Source organism: Hippoglossus hippoglossus, chromosome 19 (genome assembly GCF_009819705.1).
Source record: "Hippoglossus hippoglossus isolate fHipHip1 chromosome 19, fHipHip1.pri, whole genome shotgun sequence".
In the NCBI taxonomy this organism is placed as follows: Eukaryota; Metazoa; Chordata; class Actinopteri; order Pleuronectiformes; family Pleuronectidae; genus Hippoglossus; species Hippoglossus hippoglossus.
This window is the reverse complement of record NC_047169.1, coordinates 8,657,868-8,679,660: the sequence shown is the minus strand read 5'-3', so window position 1 is coordinate 8,679,660 and position 21,793 is coordinate 8,657,868. Positions and strand designations below refer to the sequence as shown.

The 21,793-nt window shown below is 43.0% G+C and overlaps 2 protein-coding genes across 3 annotated transcripts; both read right to left on the bottom strand.

The window, feature by feature from the left end:
- Positions 1-6,008: 6,008 nt before the first annotated feature.
- Positions 6,009-16,368, bottom strand: LOC117752876 (choline O-acetyltransferase-like). Of its 2 annotated transcripts, XM_034570598.1 has the most exons (15): positions 16,125-16,368; positions 15,465-15,583; positions 14,501-14,692; positions 13,761-13,879; positions 12,381-12,434; positions 12,083-12,266; positions 11,018-11,195; positions 10,730-10,899; positions 10,556-10,656; positions 10,328-10,456; positions 10,106-10,228; positions 9,869-10,010; positions 9,597-9,659; positions 9,043-9,180; positions 6,009-8,659 (listed from the first exon to the last, which is right to left on the bottom strand). In XM_034570598.1, exons 2-15 carry the CDS (start codon positions 15,507-15,509, stop codon positions 8,393-8,395), a joined length of 1,905 nt encoding a protein of 634 aa, XP_034426489.1. In that variant the 5' UTR covers positions 15,510-15,583; positions 16,125-16,368; the 3' UTR covers positions 6,009-8,392. The 2 variants fall into 2 exon arrangements, with proteins under 2 accessions (XP_034426489.1, XP_034426490.1); XM_034570599.1 differs by lacking the exon at positions 15,465-15,583.
- Positions 16,369-16,721: 353 nt separating this feature from the next.
- Positions 16,722-19,861, bottom strand: slc18a3b (solute carrier family 18 member 3b). The gene has a single exon (XM_034570600.1). It carries the CDS (start codon positions 19,315-19,317, stop codon positions 17,752-17,754), a length of 1,566 nt encoding a protein of 521 aa, XP_034426491.1. The 5' UTR covers positions 19,318-19,861; the 3' UTR covers positions 16,722-17,751.
- Between the last annotated feature and the right edge of the window lie 1,932 nt (positions 19,862-21,793).

Below are 21,793 nucleotides of genomic sequence, written 5' to 3'. Positions count from 1 at the left end.
CAAACACCTCGAGGGTCACACCGGGATCTCTCGCATTTTTACCACTTTTAGAGATTTTTACCAAATGTCAATATCTCGTTTGAGATCGGGAGGAAAAGTCAGATTTAGTGTTTGCCTAAAAGCAACAGTGAGTCCGTGTCAGCTGATGTTTCTCTAAGTCAGTTCGAGGACTGAAAATGCTATATAGCCCGTCTCCGGTGTTGGGTAATTGTAAACCACAGAGACAAAGCCTATCTGTCGCGCCCATCCGAGCTGTCTCGCGGGCCACTTTCCCTGACAAGTCTGGTGTGAGGGTCCATAAAGCGGCACCGCCACCATCCCTCAGCCCTGTCCTCTCTTACATATGAACAAGTGGCTAAACCGACAGGCTTATTTACCCCGGGACACATGTAGCCCAGATGATATCATCACTCCAGCAGCAAACAGACAAACATCTCATCTCTGACAAACTGCGAGTGAAAGGCAACAGAGAGGGAGAGGGGGGGTTGGAGAATACTAATATCGACTCACCAGTCATTTAGTTTCAGTTTGGATACGCTACCTTTACGGGTAAGTGGATTAGATCTTTTTTTTTTTTTTTACCTCTCGCTGTTCAATTACCCAAGCGCCCATAAAAACCTGAAGTTCCGTCTCCGCAGTGACATATTGTCGCCCTGGTCCCGGCAATGAGAGCGAGATTTAGGATGAGCCTTTCCACTGTGACAGAGCCTCGGCAGAGGGGCCCCTCTCTGTCACCAGATATTGCGGTCCCCAGCCGCTCATTAAAAACCGAGCCATTACTTCACAGCTCCGGCTCGCTTCTCTTCTGCTGTTCCCTCGTCTACCTTCACAGCCCCCTGGAAGTAAATAAACACAAATGAGCTCAACGGCGTACAGAAAGCACACGAGCCAAACTCTGAGTGAGAGGTGGCCATACAGTATGACTACACAGCTGTGCGGCCCGTTAAGTTCCTAATGCCGCTAATCTAATTTCTCATATTATCCCTGTGTGGTAGGATTCGGTTTATTTCAGAGGGAACTCCCCTGTGGACTATGCAGCGTAATGTGTTTGTTGATAGGATGTGTGCTCCCCGTGGTCCTTTATGTATACTTCAGCTGTGTTGTTTGCTTCAAGTCACCAAACTCATTCATGTCTCTGAGTTTAGATTGTTGTGTTGCTTTGTTTGTGGGGGTAAAGTTGGGAAGAGCCCTGTGGATGATAAAGGAATATGTAGTTCTGCTGTATGTTCAGTTTCAATATATAATTGCAAGTAAGAGTAAGTAGTTGACAAAGTTTAATGCACAAGCAACGGAAAACTTGAATGTATGAAGATGAAAACGTCAGTGACATTTCATCTTCTGCATAAACTCAGTCGTACTGACACATTTGAAAAACTGTAAGTACCTAATTATGTCATAAGACTTTTATCGCCTCCTTAAACCACACTCACATAAAAGTGAGACTGATTTATTAAAGAAGCTTTAAAAAGTCTCTGTGTCCCTTTAAACCGGAGGCAAGAAGCACTTGAGCATCAAAACAGGCTTTGTCTGTTTTTTTTCCTTCTTCTTCTACCAAACAAGCAAATGAACACACCTCCGTTCACCCATCTGTTGAAGCCGTTCCTCATGACGGGTCACTGCAATTTGCGGAGTCAGGAAGCGGGCGCCGCTCCATGGCGTGTGGTTTAGTTACTGGAGTCGTGAGACTGATGGAGCCGCCGGCAGCTGTGGGCTCCAGGAAGCTGCTGCTGCTGCTCAGTGCGTGCTTCTGTTCATCTCCTCTCCACCTCACACAGCTCTGCTCCACAGGGACAATATTACTGGGACAAATGGCCACCTGGGAGCTGAGCACTTAGCGAAGCACACCTTTTTTTTTTTCTTTTTTTTTTTTTCTAACTCCCTTTCTCCTCAGTCAACCTTTCTTCCTATAACACCGACAATCCCTCCATCTCACATCTGGCCCGGCAGCAGAGCAGATCTGTCGGGGGTGGGGGGAACTGGGGGAGTGAGGGAATTGCCATTTGCAAAGAGTGGGTCTCACATGACCAGAGCCACAAAGGCTACACGCATGCAAACTCATGCCTTTTTATTTGCCCTCATGACAGCATAGCTATTAGCTGCCTGGTGGCGCTTTTTTCCCTTGTCAAGCATTGAGAGATATCCTTCACAACTCATGGCCAGTTCGCAAATTCCTCCGCGTTACAGAGACGGGCTTTGTGAGGAGAGTGCAGCGCTGCTAATGAGTTCCCTCCATCTAACTTTTCTCCCTCCTGTCGCCTCGGATCCATTCATGTTTGGCGCTTATGCAAGCGGCTCTCATGCTGAACTCGGGGAGGCCATGTAAGCGGACGAGCGAGTTGTTACTCCGATGCGAGGAGCGCATTTAAGCAATTGTCTCTTTGCGGTTCTTCTGGGGATGATTGACTCTGGTCTTGAGATGATGGCCTGGCACAACCATTTACCTTCCAGGGCCTTAACTCACATCCAGTCTTGAACTTTCCCCTCTCTCTTTGTTTGTTTCTGTTCAGTTCTTGCATGTTTGTGCCCGAGAGACGTCCTTTATGTCCCCGTGTGCTTATGATAATGATTGATGACGGCTGAGGTTGTTTTCCTCCTCTCCAATCACGACTTTCTGCACTTTTCTATAACTGTAACACCCCGACCCTTTCACTTACCATCCCCACCATTCACTCACCAACCTCTTTCACCGAGGCCACACAAATTAGCCCCCGGGCCGTTCGATGAGAGCCCAACCGCTACAGGACATGTCGCCGGACCGAGGCATAAATCATTCCCCCCGGAGCAGGAGCGGTGGCAGGGCCGAGATGCACATCCACCACACCGAGATTTACGCCGCACATCGAAGCACAGCCCCCGCAATCTGGATCCTCTCCACCAGGTCATCTTCAAATTGGTTATTGATCTTCCAATCACAAAATGAATCATACGTTGCCAACAATGTTTAGGTACGGCCGTTTACAGTAGCATGGCTTGTGTTGTGGGCTGATATGCAGCCCGGGGACGGATCATTGTTTAGAAACCCATGAGAAAACAAGTACCTGCTCCTGAATGGGGGGAGTGAATAGGAATAGAAATTTGATGCAGTCTAGCTTGAGATAAATGGCTGACACGTCATCCAGCAGAGCCTCATTATAACATATCAAAACAACTGAAGAGACTGTTGACAGGCGCTGAAGTAAAGAGCTTGAAGTTGTCTATTTTACAGCGGAGATATGCAACAATGTGTGATTGCGACCGCAGTCCTTTTAATATTTTCTCTCAGGATTAATTGCTATGCCTCTGATATTATTACACCGCGCCTCTTATAGGAGAAGCCCATCGTGTATTTTGGCAATTCTTCTTTTATATGATGGAAATAAATTATTTTTGGGACTTTTTACTTCTTCTTTATAAAGCAATGATTGAAACCACTCAGTCACTATATGAAGCTGAAAAGCACATAATCCTGGCACAGCAGAATCATTGCTTCCGTCTACATCTAACTTAAATGGGACAGGTTCCATGGAGGCTCTTCCTCTCAGCTCTTGTCATATACTACACCGTGGCGTATTATTTAATGGGGCTTCACTTCTTGCCCAATTAGGCTCCAAGATGGTGTGTAAGTGAAGCCTCTGCCCTGGGAGCAGCTCCCTAATAAATGCCAGAATGGCCATTATCAGAATTCCTTTGTGAGTGAAAACAGACAGGCTAAAATATAGACTCAGTCTTAATTGAAAGATTGTAAGAATGGCAGTGGTATAGTGTCTTTGAATCTCCTCTTAAATGCCAAATATCTGAAGCTCAGGACACTGGGACATTTTTTTTGGATCTCTGTTCCATTTTGGAGGGAAAATGTCAACCCCGGTTTTCATTTTCAAAGATGGCCGCATCATCGCTTGTTGCGTCTGAATTAGCTCACAGTGCGGGGGGCCCATTTGGATGACAGGTTCAGTGTAACTAATTGGCTGCGGGATGGAGTTGGGCTGTAATCTAGTAGCTGTTATTTTTGATTCATGTGCACATGTTCAATTACGGAGGCTCATTAGGATGACACAGTGATCAGTGATTACAGCGCATGATTTGTGAGGTGGCTCACGGTTCTCGTGGGTTTTGGAGCCCGGTCAGCTGTGGAGGCAGGAATCCAACTTTTTATCGGATCATTCCTCCGCTGCGCTCTTTTTAAAAAAGCTGTTCGTACTTTTACAGTATATTTGCTGTTCTGTATTTCATGATTTTACAAACTCAAATCATGTTTTTGAAGCTTCCGATCGTTTTGTACCAATTTCTGCAGAGGTTATCAGAAGTTTATCATGTGACAGTGGATCCCTTCGAAACGCATCCTACTGAGGCACAATACCTGAGGGGAGAGAGTCTATGTGCCAAAGCGTAGACATTGGCCCTGCTTTGGTTTTTCCATCCTCACTCTCAGTGGCTCATTCTCTCATTCCTCTCAGACTCAGACCCCTGGGCAGCGAGGAGAGAACGTGGATGGACAGCTCTGCTCCCCTCTGCTCCCCCCTCCAGTCGATAGCAGCCAGCAGGTGAGCCTCGGTCTACGTCTGCAGCGTGGCTGACACTTAGTGGTGGTAATGTCCGGCCATCATCCATCTCCAGGTGGGCTTCCGCCATTGATCTCAACGCCAAACCCTGTCACTGGCTTCTCCTCACGCAGCGAAAGCACCGGTCACCTCCGGCACTGGCTTTAGATGTCCTGAGGTTCATGTTCTGTCAATAGACTCGTGTTTGGACAGGCAGCATTAGACCTCTGAGGTGACAGCAGTGTTTTCCTTACAGTGGTCTTTAACACATAAGTTCAGTCTGGACAAATGGAAGGAAACATTAAGGTTCATGAGGCTTATAGGGTTTAGGTTTCCTATAATCATATTCATATATGGCAGTGAGGTCACACTAATCTGATGAGGCGCTCTATTGGCCAGTTACATGCAGGCACACATTCCTCACAGTATTTACCTCCCAATCATGACAAGATAAATCTAAATTCAAGTCTAAATTGAAATGCTGAAATATCGCTGTGTATTGTCAAATCAGGTGCTTAGGTACAAATCATATGCAAATCTAGTTCAACCAGCCTCGTAGATCAGCAGTGATATTGTGACAAAACACACAGCCATTAAATTCAGAGATGATAAAAGGCCAATAGACCTTGACAGTCTGTTACTACTAACACACTGAACCGTTTCTTTTAATCTGTTTGAGTCGAACATGATTTATTTTCATTGGACCAGTTCATGGAAGCTTGACTAAATGTTTAATGTTTTTTGGGCACTTTGTCAACTTGGTTCAGTGGTTGAACCAATGGAGAATAAAATTTGGGTCTCTCCCCGAAGACCTTATCCGATGCCAGCGGAACGAGGCCATCTGTTGGGAGTGTGCTCGAGAGGTGGCCGCGCTGCAAAACAGACAACGCAGTGCAAAAAAGGAGCCCAGTTGTTCCAGTTCCAGCTTAAGCCTGCTCATCATGCATATTTACTTTACTACAGTGTTAGCTCAGCACTGTGTTTGGACGCATTCATAATTTGGAGTTGATTAGTTCTTGTTTGCTTTATGAGTCAGGATGTGACAGGATTTCTGTTTATTTCACTATACGGATGTAAACAAACCTTTCCCAGCATCAGAAAACGTCAGGAACTCTGATTTACAGTAGCTGTTGTGCAATGTTTTACTCAACTCAAACTAATGAGTCACTTTTAAGTCAATGCCAAGAAATTAAACAGAGTGAAATATCAGCTGTGCAGTTAATATTTACCATTTTATTGAAATATTCATGTCAAGTGAATGATATCTGTAAGTGAATTCAACTTCTAGATGATGCTGTGTAAGTAATTGTTGACAGTTGGTGCAATTATAACGAGATGTAGTTACTAGGACGACAACACAACATGACACCTGATTTGTACTGTGATGTCTTATAGTCATGATAGTGAACTGTGCCACAAAACAAATTCGGGATCATAGCTAAACAGGGTTTCAAATTAAAAAAGAGAAAATGCTGACAATACCAGACATTATAGTTTGAAGTTCATTTTATTTCTAGTACTAATCATCAGTTTAAGGTTCACAACAGTTCTATTCCAGCTTAAAATGGCAATGTCTTCTATTAGCTAAATATTTAATTGACTACTTTATTTTAGTTTCATATAAACATAGAACAGACGAGGTCCAGGACATTACACCACTGACCAAAGGGAAAAGAAAAGTCCTACATGATTATACCACATATATCACATGTTTCTCAATATTTATTCCCCTTTTTATTTTGAAGTCAAAGAGTAAAAGTCATTTTCTACACTGAGCAAACAGAGTTGATTTATCAGCAAAATATAGTCTAAAAATATACATTAGAATTTCTACCAAACAATCATCAAATATTTAATGACTTAATAAAGTGATGTGTTACACATTTGGTGCCATTCACAAAAATGTGGATGTAAAGATGAGTGTAACTTTAATTTATCAGTGCACATTAATACTATAGATAGAACAGCTCACATGGATTATTAGTTCGTTTTTAAGAACTAGAGAAACGGGGAAAGTTACACCCGACAAATATTACATTCATTTACATGTATCACTCTGATTAGACAGGAAACACCAAGTCGGTCCAATCAACATTAAACATTTATAGAATAAAACATCTGTCAACAGATTGCAACACTTTCTTTTAAGGCATCATTGTTATATACCATATTTTACGATATGATTATTTCAACTCTTTATGTGGACATATAAAAATACATTTAGTATGGAAGAATAAACATGCATGTGTGGATTTGGAAACCATGGACGTGGTTCACATTCACTTTGGCTGATGATGCACACGAATACGTGACAAACACACAGTAAATGTCATCGTCTGGACACGGGGACGACAAATATCCTCACACTTTCACCACGAGGGTTTGGTTTGCTGCAACAGGAACCACAGACTGAAACAAGACCAACGATTGAAGTCACGGTACACTTTGACCAAACCAGCATGCATGTCGATTGACATAATTCACTATAATGTCACTCTGTTGTTTCTGAATATCAAAAATAGCAACCGTAGTTAATTTAATATAACATATTAGCTCCATGCATCTAATGAATCGATGTGGTAAATTGCACATACACCCTCACTGCACTTATTATTGCACAAAGAACCTACAATAAAATACATCACTACCCTCATTCTACCTCTACGTGCAAATAGGAAGCACTCATGTACATGTGAACACAGTGGTTTGCCTCGCCTAGTCACCACTGGACTGTATCTTACTTATAAACTATAGCTCTGGTCACTTTACACATGGTAACTATTGCTATGATATCGAGCTCATGACTTCAGATGTGCCACTGAAACCACATCACGTTTTTTTTCTCTCTACAAACGTACATTACTTATCAACCAGTCCTCGATGTTTACACGCATTCATTCACATCGTTCCATGAATATCTTAAAGTGCCTTAAAGTCACGCAGACGTCACATATGCACGACCTCTTTGGCAACGTAATGGCGTCAGTAGAATCACTTTACACGTTTAAAACACATTAAGAAGAAAATAGAACCATTGATCCAGTTTGTTGAGAACACGGCGGCACACACAGTGAAACAGGTCACATTTACAGGATGTCATGATTGTTTTGAATATATATATATATATATATTTTTTCATAATCTTGTCATGTCTATTACATTACTACTCTACGGGTACAAGTGTGAAATACAGACGGGGGAGAATCTAAAGGAAAGAACACATACAGGGTGTTAGTAAGGTGTCGGACCACCAAGCGGCTCCAGAACAGCTGCACTGAGCCTTGGCAGTGAATCATCTCTGGAGCTCTGCTGGACAGTTGAACACCACTCTGCCAAAACATATTCCCTCACTGGATGATGGTACTGGAGATTCGCATCAGTCTTAATTTTCCTACAGGTGTCCAACTGGGTTATGAATCTGGTGACAGTCGAGCTCAAAGCACATAATTCACTTCCTGTGGACGTCGTCCTGTTTCCTCTCTTATTTTCTGGGTTTTTCCTTTTTATTTCTCCCCCGGTTGTATATACTGCGATCACTTGGTTTATCAACTCTCTGACAGAGGACTATCCCCTCACATCAGTGCTACAAAGCAGACATGGCTTCAGTTTCCTAAAGGCAGCAGACCAGTTAATCTCAAGTCTACTGAGATAAGCAGAGGCAGTGTTGGAGCAGAACGTATTCTGATGTCCACACAGACCCAAAAGAAAACTACTTTCCTTCATCTTTTATATATGTACATACTGTACAGTATGTGAACTTTTAAGGCTTTGCATTTGTTGTGAAGGGAACACTATTGCACAGACAACAAAGACAGATGAAGGCATCTCAGCTACTGAGTCTAAAGCTAAAATCTAAGTCTAAGTCTCAGTATGGCTTACTTCCCTGATTTATGAGGCCGGGTGGCTCCTTGGCTGCTTTCTACCAGTTTGGCCGCCGCAGCACTTCCTCTATTGCACAGGTCCCTGATTTCCAGCAGGCCCTCGTTCAGGGCTTTGACGAAAACGGCCGAGCTCGTCTCTGTGTTCTCCCAGAAACTAGACACGCAGAAGATGATGTGGTCTGACTGCGGGTTGTAGCAGGCGCCGTAGCCGTTGGGCACCACGGGGCCGTAGCAACAGAACATCTCCACTGTGGTCGGAACCTGGAGAAGGGAGGACGCAGTCAGGATCAGACGACTTCAAGAGAAAGGCTAGACACTGCCATAAACCAGGGAAAACACTGGTAGTGCTTTTTGAGGACAGGACAGGAGTAAAACTAAAACACAAAGACTTTCCAGCTGAAGACTTGTGATGGTGTTGGTTCATAGACGAAGAGAAATTCAGCACATTCTGATTATACTTTAAATGATTCAGTTATGGATAAATCAAAGAAAGTTTTTATTTTTCATCTTCATCCACTCTGTGTGTTGCGTTTAAATTTCTGGGGAAGTCTCCTCTTTGTATTCAAGCATCAGCATGAAGTATAAAACAATAACTTTAAACAAGAAACTGTCATATGTTCAAATGTAGTAGGGTGACATGTTACCTGACTGGTGGAGAGGATGAAGTGGTTACTGGCCACATATGTCTCATCACAGAAGATCTCCGGCTTTTCCATGTTCATCTCCCTTGAGATTCTCAGGAGCCCGAGGAAATGATTGTCTATAGCCATGCCTGTAATCGCCTGAAAGACATTTTGGATTTTTGCTCAGTGCTAATGACGTCTTTTAGATAAAGGCCCATCCCTAGTTTGGTATAAAGTCCTTTTTCCACCGTAATGTTCAAATAGTTGTGGACTGTGGATGTTCAGTGAACCACCTGAGTTGCAGTTGGACGACAAACTTTATTTTATTAAAGTATAGCCCACGTTTACTACAACTAAATTAAACTGTAGAGCCGTTTAGGAAATGTGAAGATGAGAAGACTGATGCCACTCTCATATCTACCTATAGCTTCAATATGAAGTTACAGCAAGGAGGAGGTTCACCCAGATGAACAGCCGCTGATTGATTGAATTTAAGTAGACTGTCATGCCTTTGTGGAGGTATACGCTCTACTGAGTTCTATTCTAGATAAGAAGTGTTTTTTTTAAATACTTACTGCAATTGTATAATTTGTCTGGGCCTTAATTGCATCCCTCAATCGCTTCATCTTTTCCGAGTCCTGTTGAAGAGAACAGTACATCCGGTAAATACATGTTTCACAGATCCATTAAATCTGCAGGGAGATCATCTGTTCGAATGGAGACTCCTGGTTTGGCGTGCAGAGGGAGGGGGGGGGGGCGATCGCACCTGTTTCATTAAAGCCGGCGTGATGGGCAGTAATATGGGAGTTCCTCAGTAATTGGGGTCAAAGTGAGAAAAATGACTCACGGAGAAAGTGACCCTCTCGTCTGTCATGGACTTCACGAAGGCCAGGACCTCGGGGGTGGCAGAGCGAATGTTGTCTACCCGACCTTCCTGGAAACGCCGGATGGACGCGCTCTCATATGTGGACACGAGCCTTCCTCTGCATCTGAGCACATGATGGATATATATATATATGACCATGATGTGACCAAGGGATCTTTTATAAAATTTAAACATGGAAATAATCGTTTTTTTCTTTACTTGTAAAATGCAAGTTGTAAGGAAACTTGTATTAACGCATCTGGACTCATATTCTGCTTTTTGATGAATTCTTTTCCATAAGCTGTGAACTTGAAAACATCCATGTCAAGATTATTCACCAGCCTGAAGGAGAAAGCACAAGAGATGTTAAACCTGACGTCTCTGGAAAGACGTGTAATCATTATGTGAATGTGTTTGTTCGTTTGTCTGTGCTGTTCTTGCCTCTGGAGTCTGTCTCCAGATGCCGCGAGGACTCCCTGGATCTGGGGGCTTAATTTCCAGAGGAGCCTCCTTGGAGGGGGGAGCTCTCTGATGCTGAAAGCCCTCGCCATCTTGTAGGGACTCCCAGTACTGTTTAGAAAAACAACATTTACATCTCCTACATGTCATCCGCAGCAGCATTTTTAGCTTGAGGTAAAAGTATGGTTACACTGCACTGGCCTGACTTACACATATTTCATCAGGTATTCAGAGCACTGCACCAGAACTATCCCCTCGAATGGCGAATGGTCGCACACGACCCCACACGTCCCGTCCATTCCTACAACAAACTGAGAGACTCTGGATTAACGACAGGAGCAAAAATCTTTATTCGTTGTTGAATAACTTCGAACGTGGTCCTACCTGCATTGACTTGTCGTACCAGCGGTTTGCCCCGTTCTTCTCGCGGCCGCCACCGTGCAGCATCAGCAGGGCCCTGTTGGTGTCACTCTGCACCAGGCCGCTGGGTTCATCCAGACACACCACGCACAGGCAGTTCTCGATCAGAGCCAGAGAGTCCCTGTTGGTTTGGTCTGGATGGAAGAAGGAAGCAGATTTTGGATTTTCCTTCCAGAAATGGTTTACGATTGATCAAGACTCGGGAAAGTGATCATAGACGTGATTAGAAATTAAAAATGTCAGAGCTGAGACCTTTTGTCAGTGCATCTCTGGCTTGGGCCCATTCTGTTCTCCCATCAGATGTCAGGATACCAAAAGGAGGAAGTCTCTCTTCAGCGTTTTCTGCCATTTTCATGATCTTCTCCAGTTGGGATAAAATCTCCATCTCGCTGAGCTGCTTGCCGTTAGCGACAACATCCAACACAAAAAACTAGAAAGGAAAGCAGATGCACTAAATATAGAAATCATTCACCTGAAACATACACAAGCATGCCACTTCCACATGTTGTTATTAGTCTTGTGTAGCTAAGATAAGCTAGGATACTATGGCAGGAACTAAAAAGGGTGCTTCAGAAAAGTGGCTCCTCTCCTGTGTTTGGTTAAAGATGCTGCTCAGGGAAGCTCTCAGTGAAGTGGTGGATTCAATCAACAGTAATTCTGTTAACTGCCTGTATCTCCATGGGGACTGTCCTCGTGTGCCGCAGATTGATAATTCCCGGAACCTCTTCAAAGTAGGAGTGTCGCTCTGTGGTCATTTATAGGCACAATGAGAGATCATTTTGCATCTGTAACCAAATCGTTAGTCTCGCTGCTGTTCTTTTCCAAATTAAACAGTTTTTTGTTGTTTTTTTGTTTGATTTGTTCCCGTAAGAACAGAAACTATGTTTAGATCAGAGCTTCACTAAGATATCAAATATCATCCTGTTTAATAGATGGTCTTATTGGTCTAGTTGGCCTATATATTCCTGCCCCTTGCCCCTGACACGAGTAGTTCTTTCTTCTAGACCAGCAAAGTGTTCTGGTCGAGGGCCTGTTTTTTGTCTGTTGAAACACAAAGTACTGGTGTTTGAGACATGTTTGTAATTAAGAATTGTATAACTTATATATCCTAAAATATTCCACGAGCCTGCAGCTGGAAAACAAACCTTGCATTCACAATCAGTGAGGTTGATAAAAGATTTCAACCATTTCAGTGGACAAAGGAATACGTTTTCTGCGCTAGAATCCTTACATTTACATATACTGTATATTCTCACTGTCTCCAGTTAGAAGTGTGACGGAGCATAAAAAGTCTCCCCAGACTCTGGGAATCCTGACCTGGTTCTTGCACGCCACAATGATGTGCTCTGGCGCCGAGGAGGAGGCTGCGCTCATCTGCACCTTCAGCGTGTCTGTCTTTAGCCCCGGGTAGCGGTAGGAGGTGAAGAGGCGGTAGTACTGCTCCATGCACAGGGGGGTTCCGGCTAACTGGCCTCGAGCGGACTCCACCGGCAGCGCTCGCCTGACAGACGTAATCACACCATGTCAGATTACCTCTGAGAGTCATGACTCATCATTATCATACGTCAATTTATTTTCATGTGCGAATGACCGACCTCACTCTAAAGGTACTTACTCATCAATGAGTCCCTTGTAGTCCAACACGCCTCTGATGAGTTGAGCCGCGAATCTTAAAAGGATGAAAAGGAACGAATTTAAAAGAAAACAGAGTTTGCTGTAACACTGAACATACAGAGGACAGGCTGGTGATTATACATAGACACACTCTCATCTGAACAGTAATCACATTATGGCAAATTACAGTGAACGTGCTGTGTGTGGGTTTTCCTGTGTTGGCTAAAGAGAGGCAGTCTCTCTGTGGGAGTGGGCGGTGCGGGCAAATAGGGAAACACAGAGCCCTGTCGGATCTGGTGTTGTATGTCATTTGTCTTGTTGTTATTACGTTCAAAGCTAGATCAATACAAAAGAGGCGGCCGCAGCGCACCACACCCCAAAACGAGGCCTGACTGCCAGTCTCTGTGGAGAGCTTGGCCCTGTCACTCCCAATCTAATAAGTGGCCGTGTCAGTAGATTACCAGCCGCTCGGGGGGCTCTGGAAATATTCAGTTAGTGCGGCCAGAGCTGACAAAAGCTAATGTTGAGTTATAGGCCGGGACGGACTGGTGTAATGTCTGGTTGACCACTCATTTAATAACGGCAGAGAGATGATGCCGGTGATTCTTTCCATGTCCGTAATGCAGATCTTTATCCGAGTCTGTGTCTGAGAAGAACATAAACCATGTCAGCAGCTACGGATCTGAACAACATGTATATTTTCTATCATTAGTGATGGTGTGCAACGTTCAGTCCTGTTAACCGTCGCTGTGTGATTTCACTTTTTGCACAGGTCAGTGCCTTATAGAGCCGAGAGGGGAGACACTGAATTGAAAAAAACAGCCTCCCAACATCACATACCCACGTGGTGCATTTATGTACCTCTGTTACTGAGATTTCCTTCATTTAAATCTGTCAAAGAACTGGTTTCAAACGCATTTTCTCACAGAGTAACAGAAACATTAGAGAATGAGGTGTCCAGCAGAGATGAAGCGATTAGTCGATTGATAGATTCATCATTTAAGTACATTTTAAACTTTTCAGTTGTGAAAATGTAATCTGAGTTTTGTCTAATGTCAATTTAAACATAATATCACAGGGTTCTGAAAAATAAACCCTTTCTTTTGATAATTTCCTTCAAACCAAAACCTCAGTTTAATTTCTGAAGCTTTCATGGTTGGGATATTTTCTCCTGTCAAACTCGATTATGAATGAAGCTGGAACATGTTGTCTTACAGTGATGTTTGAAAACAATTTCCCTTTTGATCGATTCTTTCATTGACCTACACAGTCTGAATCTCAGATACCTGTCTCTGCTGCATCACAGCTGACGAAGGAGGGTGAATAAGGTTTACTAACTCGCTACATGCAAATATTAGATTGTCTGAAGTGCAGCGCATACCTGAGGGCGTCTTTCTGATCTCTGAACGTCTGCTTGGAAAACACCATGACGGGACTGGAGTTGACTGGCAGAGCCAACCTGTTGTTCAGGTACATGTCCTCCAGCCAGTAGTCATAGACCTGGATAACAAAAACACAGGGACGCAATTTGAGAGATGTTGCTTCGTTTCACGTTTCGAACTCGAGTTATTGCCTCAAAGTGGAGACCTGTGGGCAACGGAGTAACACACAAACAAACAAACAAAAACAAACCCATTAGAGTGTATCACTGCCAGATGAGAGGGAGAGTGGGAGAGAGCATCAGTGTGAGAGTGGGAGTGTGATAGATTTCACTGAGCTGGATGAGATGCGGACTCACCGATCACCCAGACGCCCGAGCAGAGATTGAAGCGACAGAGGACGAGCAGAGGCGCTGATAAATCTTTGTCACCAGGTTTTTTTTCACTGTTTTCATCTCTCTTATGAACGGATGATGTATAGGAATCGTATATAGGAGACACAATCTGAGATGATTTTTATTTTCAGTCTGAACAGGGGAATTTGATACCTTGTTTTTGCAGTATAACAAAAGATGATTCTCAAATTCAATATATTGCATTGTCTGAGTCTTTCACATTAAGATATATTACCACTTGACAAGATCAAATATCTTAATTGATTTAGGGATACATTTGTGGGGGGTTTTCTGCTAAGGTAAAGAGCAGCAGTGTGATATTTTATCGTGTGGATGTGACAGTTTACCCAGTTGGTCGTCTTGTCCCTCCTCTCTAAAAGCTTCTTCTGGAGCAGCTCTCCGACTCCCCCAGGAGCCCCGAACTTCTCCACCATGGCCTTGGTTCTCTTGAACTGCTCCTCCTTCACCAGGTGCTGGACACATCTCAGGTACGTGTCCAGGGTTTGTTTCAGCGGGGGCACCGGGACCTTTGGCAGCACCTGATGTCACGAAAAACAACCGAGTGGCATAAATAAACATAAGGAGTAATGAAAGGACAGCAGCAGCTTAGCATTAAATATGCCCCTCGTTAAAGTAATACATCCCTCACATCTTTTCTTTCATGCTTTTATTATTAAAAGCAGAGTTAATAATTCATCTTAAAAGCTCTAAGGCCTGTTTGAGAATAGATTCCACAACCTCATGGGACACATGCTAATTGATTATAGTATGTAAGCGGTGTTTGATCATTTGCATGTAGATCTAAGATGTTAATATTGACCAGTACATTGGAATCGTACAATACGTTGTAGCTGTGGGTTACTGGAAATGGAGACTGTGTAGTGATCACTTTAAATATCTGCAACGATACATAAAATGTTGCCTGGAAGAAACAAAACCCCACAAATTGTTTTCAGAAACAGTTGAATAATAATAATAATGTGACTATGTTGTAATATAATCCTCAACTGCCTCAGAGTTTATTAAATAACTGCATGATAAAAATATATATATTCAATCTCAGTAATTGGATGAAGGTTTCTAAACTCAGGTGGATGAAAAGCCTGCTGTGCAATTTTCGCCCCTAGCGGCCAATTATGTAATGGAAAGTGGCGCTGTCCCTGGTGCTGAAACCCAGCTGCGCTAGTTTGTGAACTTCAGCACCGCGGACAGCGACATCACCCAGCAGGGAAACTGTTGTGTGGAAGATGATGAGCAGCCTTTGAGAAAAAAACACAGTTCCAGAATATAATCAGGGACATGTTTCCATACTTGGTTGTCTCGGTCTCTGGGCGTCTCTTTCTGTAGGATCGGCATCTTTGCATTCCACTCCGCTCAGGTGGAAATAAAGTGGAAACCCTCTGGAGGTGGTTCGAGTTCAGCAGCTTTCCCTGCACAGAGCATATTAAAACATTTGATTGTAAGAAAAGAGTAAAAAAAATCAAACGTGGTGAATGAAGTCAGGCCTGGAAACATGGAGCTATAAACGCTGCTGTCTGATGCTGAGCCAAACAGGCTTCCATTCTTTATTATGTTGCAGCCTAATGCAATTTGCTGCTTGTGTCCTTGAATTCCAGCTGCGTCTCATAGCTCACCACTACAGACACAGTATCTCACAACACTCACTTAATAAACTGTATTTCCAATAAATAAAATAAAATAAAAGGAAAAGGTTTTTACACATTCTCCTTGCAATTTCATTTTCTTAAGACTCTGTAATTCAGAATATTACTTAAAGGAATATATGTTAAAGTGTAATTCTGTATATCTGAATATAGGTTGGTTGAAAAAAAAGTGATTAACAAATGAAACACTTTACAAATTCGATGTGAGAGCAAAGTGGACTTTTGCGCACAGTGGATTAAGTTTTAAACACACAAATCTCCATTGTTATCATTTTAAAGAGAGAAAGAAATAAAGTAGGTTCCTTACCTGATCGGTGTAGAGCTCAACGAAGTGTGCATGTGCCTGCCAAGTCCACGCACGCCGTGAAATCCCATATTAGAGTGAAGCTCCGCTCCGGCGCCGGACTGCTGCTTCTCGCTCCCCTGCGCGCTTCGCCATAAGGCTGCGGCTCCACGTTAAAAGTGGAAAAGCAAAAAAAAAAAAAAAAAGAGATGCTGAAGGTGTTTGCGTCTACCTTCCCCCTTGAGGCACGAAACTCCTCCCATCCTCATCTATTCGAGGAACATCTTATCTGACAGCTTCAACCCACCACCACCCAACCGCCCTCAACCCCACCCAGATCCCATAATACTGTTAGTACATGGGAGAGAGTGTGTTTTTGGAGATGACTGTCACTGTGTGGACTTTATTCTGGTCAGATTGATGTTTCAGGGATATGGGATGCGACTATTAGCTGGAGCATAATTTATTAAACTGTTGCGCACTTGGATCAGTTTATTTTTATCATTTTTTTCATATGAGTCTATGTGCGCTCTTTCTTTAGTGTGTGTGTGTGTGTGTGCACCGTCAAGAAGCAGAACTTGTGGAAATCAAATGTCTGTTAAATTTTTTCAAAGTGTTTATTCATTCACAAGAGAAAAATTCGTGCCTTTTTCACCATTTACACAAAACTAAGTCCAGCTGACATCATTTCCCCAAACTTTTATATTTTAATGCGTCTATAACGAACAGAATAACAATTCTTGTCATTTTTAAAACCAACATTCTTCATATTTCTAACGAAAAAATAAAATAAAATAACCTCCACAGTTTTGTTGTTTTTAGTTCGTGTGAAGTTTGAAATGAGAATGACAAGAAATCACCACAGTCACGGATCCAAACAGAGATTTATTAAAACCACAATCGGTAAATGAATAGCCTACATATTTGTGCATTTTCAGGAGACTGACTTTATCCCACACACACACACACACACACGCGCGCGCGCACACACACAAACACACACAGTCACTTTGTAGAGGTCCACGTATTTTTTTTCTTACAATTTACATTGTGCATGTATATCCACATATGTACAAAATCCATTTATTACAGTACATTTAATTTCAAACAACAACAAAAAACACGAGAGATAAAACTAATAAAAAACAGGCCCATTTGTTAAAAATTAAAATTGATATTTTTGTAAAGAATTTTTAAAGAGAAACACAAAGAAAATGAGGCCTTTGATGTGCGAGTAAAAACATTTTCCTCAGAGACTAAAAATATAGGTTGTTTTTGTGTAAGGGGGAAATGTGCTGTTTATAGTTGGTCCCATATAATCTCGTACGCACATTTATCTATTTATATCTTTTTTTTTTTAACAATACACACAAATTCAACGGTAGCTGATAGATCTCTCACAAAACTCCAGTTATACGTCCATGACAAACGATACATAGACTTGTTCGACACAATGAAATCACAGTGAGAAAGAAAAAAAGAAGTAAACTTTGGAGAACGGGTCACACAATCGTGATTTTGGTGATTGGGTGTTTATATTGCACATCTGTACTTACATAAAAGTTTAAATCACTAGATTATAGCCTGTCTGCCTGCAAATCTTTTCTGGGGAATGTTTCGGGGGGGGGGGGGCGGTCAGAGTGTGGCCGGACTAAGTGTACTCCGGACCGGACGACTCTTCTGACAAGGACCGCTGTGCTCCGAATGGGTCAAACCCATTTTCATCTACTGGCAGGCAGTTCCCTGCCGAGCTGTAGCCCTTCTTCTTAGCTCTCCTCTCCTCCATCCTGATGGTATCGTACAGCCCCTGCGGAGCCTCCTCTAACAGGTTATCTCGCTCTGAGTGGGACGGTTTCATTTGGCACACGTTGCGCAGCAGCAGCAAGGCTGGTGCGTAAAGCACATTGACGAGACCCATACCCAGATTGAGCTGTACAAACCCGTGATTGTGCACTATCTGCCCGGCCACTATAGGACCCATAGCATAAGCAACAGAATAGGAAATATCTGCTAGGGCGTAAACACTACCATACACCGAGACATGACGCACGTCGACCAAGAACGCGAGTGTGGGCAGCAGCGCGGTGTCGACGAGTGCGATGCCAAAACAAATACCGCACAACGGGGCGATGAGCTGTCCAAAAGTTTTGCATGCGGGCACTGTGCAGGAGCTGGCTCCTATGATAACCATACCCAACGCTCCGTAAAACCACTGCAGATGTGGATGCTTCGATGCCAATTTAACTGTAATGTACACACCGAGCACGTGAGGGAAGAAGGCTGGGAGCCAGGTGATTCCCATCTCCCACTGAGAGGAGTGCATGGTGCTCTCCATCCAGTTGGAGATGGTGGGCTCCAGAAAGGCAAGGGGGATGTTGCACACTGTGAGCGCCCCGGCCACCACAGCTATGTACGGGTCCATAATGAGTTTGTAAATGGGGGTGCCGACTGGCATGTTCTCTCTAGTCCTGTTGGAGAACGGCTTGATCACGGTGAGCAGCAGGACACCGTCCGCCAGGCAAATGCAGGCGAGCACGATGAAGGGCACTTTCTTGCCCGCGAACTCGTACAGGATGCCCCCGAAAGGAGGCGCCACGAGGCTCCCGAAAGAGATGAAGGCCAGGGCGATGCCGAGCGCCCGGCTCCTCTCACCCTCCTCCGTGTATTTGTCTGCAATCATCGCGATCCCAGACGTGTCCGCGAAAGCAGAGCCCAGGCCCTGCAAACTTCTGGCCACGAAGAGCGTCGCATAGTTCTCCCCAATCGCAAATATGCAGGTGGACACGAACATAACAGAGAGTCCAATTAAAAGTGGGATGTCATATCCAACCCGGTCTATGAAAGTTCCGGACAGCGGGTTGACTAAGAGCTGCAGGATGGCTTTGGATGCGAAGAGCACTCCTATCTGGATGTCTAAGTTGTTCTTGTTGATTTTGTACATTGTGCTGTTGGCTGAAGAGTTGGGGTGCATCACTAGGTGGACGTGCTCTGACTGCTCACTCTCCAGATCAGCCAGATAGTCTGGGATAATTGGCACGATTACCATGTAGAGCATATTGTCCAGCAGGAGAGCCACGCAAACAATCACTAATATGATCCGTCTCTGCTGGTGTGGATCCTTCATCGCGGTGCCCAACCGCTTGGTTTTCTCTCCCATCTCGGACAGTTTTATGGCGGCAGATTTCGCCAGCCCGGAGGATCTCCCCTCTCCTTCCATGGTGTGCTTTTTTTTTTGGTTGTAAAGATAAGTTTTTCGGTAAAAAAATTGTCCTTGTGCTTCTCCCCGTCTGCTGCCGATCTCTCAGCGCCTCGGATGACTCATGGGTGTTTTCTCTACATGGAAGTGATGCTCTCCGTCCTCACCTCGCCTGCGCGTAAAGGGAGAGGCGCACAGGAACTTGGCTGCCTCATCGGCGGAGATGGCTTTCTTCAGCTGCCTCAACTTGTCCTCGCCTCAGCCCCATCCGACTTTGTTTCATGATCTCCCGAGAAGTGACGTGGTGAAGTCGCAGGTTTCCTGCACCGCGCAGAGTTTTCGGTCGCTAATCTTACATGGCAACGTTTGTTTGGAGCGATTTTGTTACTTATTTGCCAGCCCGCGGACGCTCCAAGACTCTCATCTCCGTGCTCATGTCTCCTATCACCTGTGGCACTTTTGCGCTCAGCTCTGAGACCACGAGTGACTTCTTGGCCATTGGTGCACAATAACCCGCTGGTTCTCCGCTATTTTAGTCGCTTTTTTTTGTCTCCCCCCTTTTCACCAAGCGCTATGACGCATTAGCAGCTTGCCCCCAAGTGGATCCCTTCGTCACTTGCCTCCTTTATGTTAATTTCCAACCGTGGCAGCAATCACTTCAACCAATAAGAGCCAGTGAGTGCAACTCGGCCCCTCCACACGAGCAGGGAAGGAAAAGGTTTTTTTTTTCCTTCTATTATTCCTAATGTCCAGAGTGTGACTCCTGACTCTGGAGTCGTGGAAAAAATTGAATTTCACTTATTGGCATATACGCACAAACATGAAGTGAAGATATCTGCAATGATAAATGTGCAGTAAAGACAATCAGTCTGATTTTAATCTGAAAATAAGGTACAAATAAAACAAACACACGAAGACATAAGAGACATCTTCAGAAAACGACAGAACACAAAATGACTATAAACTTAATAATAAATCTCAAATTATACAAAGAATATTTTAAAGAAGTCACCTATTTGCGATGTTAAGACTAAATGAAATATTCAAGTGGATTCATTGAGTGAAAGTTTCTAGTTCATGGTTTTTAAGGGACTTTCTCTGCCATTGACTCAAACTGCTACAGGAGCTGACGAGCTTTCAGCACCACGAGGCTGTGGACAGCTCCTGTCGCACGTGCATCTTCTCTCACACTTTCCTTTATTACATTACATTACATTTAGCTGAGGCTTTTATCCAAAGCGACTTACAATAAGTGCATTCAACCATGAGGGTACAAACCCAGAACAACAAGAATCAAGAAAGTACAATTTCTTCAAAAAAGCAAAACTACAAAGTTCCTCACCTTTAGTTTGATCACGTGTCACCATGAAATAACAATATTTATAAAAACAAAGTCTTAATATAACAGGACTTCACATAAAGATCCAAGCTCCTGAGATGAAATCAGGTAAAACACACACGTCCATGTGCAGATCCTTTTAAATTTTACATGAGACTCTAGCACCACCTTGTGGTGAAAATCTATAAGTACACACAGACGTCCATGAAAATCTTCTCAGTAACTCAACGGTGTGAAGCTTCCTCTTAAGTTTTAAAACAACAAAATATTACACACACAATAAGAATAAGTGTAAATTAGTCGTTTCGTCCTTTTAACAGTTAACACACTTTTATCTTTTTTCTTCTGTTTTTCAATTTTTATTCTCTTCCTCTACTCTGGCAAGACTTTATTTGGAGTCACCAAATTTAGTATATGAGCAGATAAACATAACTGTAATTATAGCATGCTGTGAAATAGGTGTAAGGATGCATGTGTTTATACATGTGCTTATCAGCGACTCTGACTCCTTCTGTGAAAACCATATGCAGCCATTATAACTAGATAATGAATGACAATACGTTAAAAAAACATTAGCACTTAAAATTATCATTGTCACCTAAGACTAAATAATAGGGAAATAGAAAATTATTACATGTAGTAAAAATGTTTTATTTAATGTAAATGCTAAATAAGAAGATTTAAATTGTTACATGTTGTTAAATTGTAAAAGGCTCTTTTATTCATATTAGGCTGTTCTATCATTATGTACCACTAGAGGGCGGTGAAGACCTGCATATAATAACAAATGTGTAATTTATGAGCTAAATCCAGAACCAAGTGGAGCATCATTAAGATTGAGGCAACAACCGAGTACATGTGTCTGTATTTTGAGTTTATTAATCCAAGAAGTTTTTCTCAAATGTTGTATTTATCACTCAAGGAACAATTGATTCCACAAATGAGCAAACACACACACACAATCAAAGCATAAATCAAAGTCCTTAGTGCATTTATCAGTCTACACACAAGGCAAAGTAATAGTTGGTTGTTCATAAATCTATTGGCTTCTGGAATAAAACCAATCATCCATCTATTTATTCTCCATCTACAGATTTTTCTATTTTTTTCTATTTTCTTTATTTGTAGGATTTCTTTTTTACTGTACATCATAGTCCT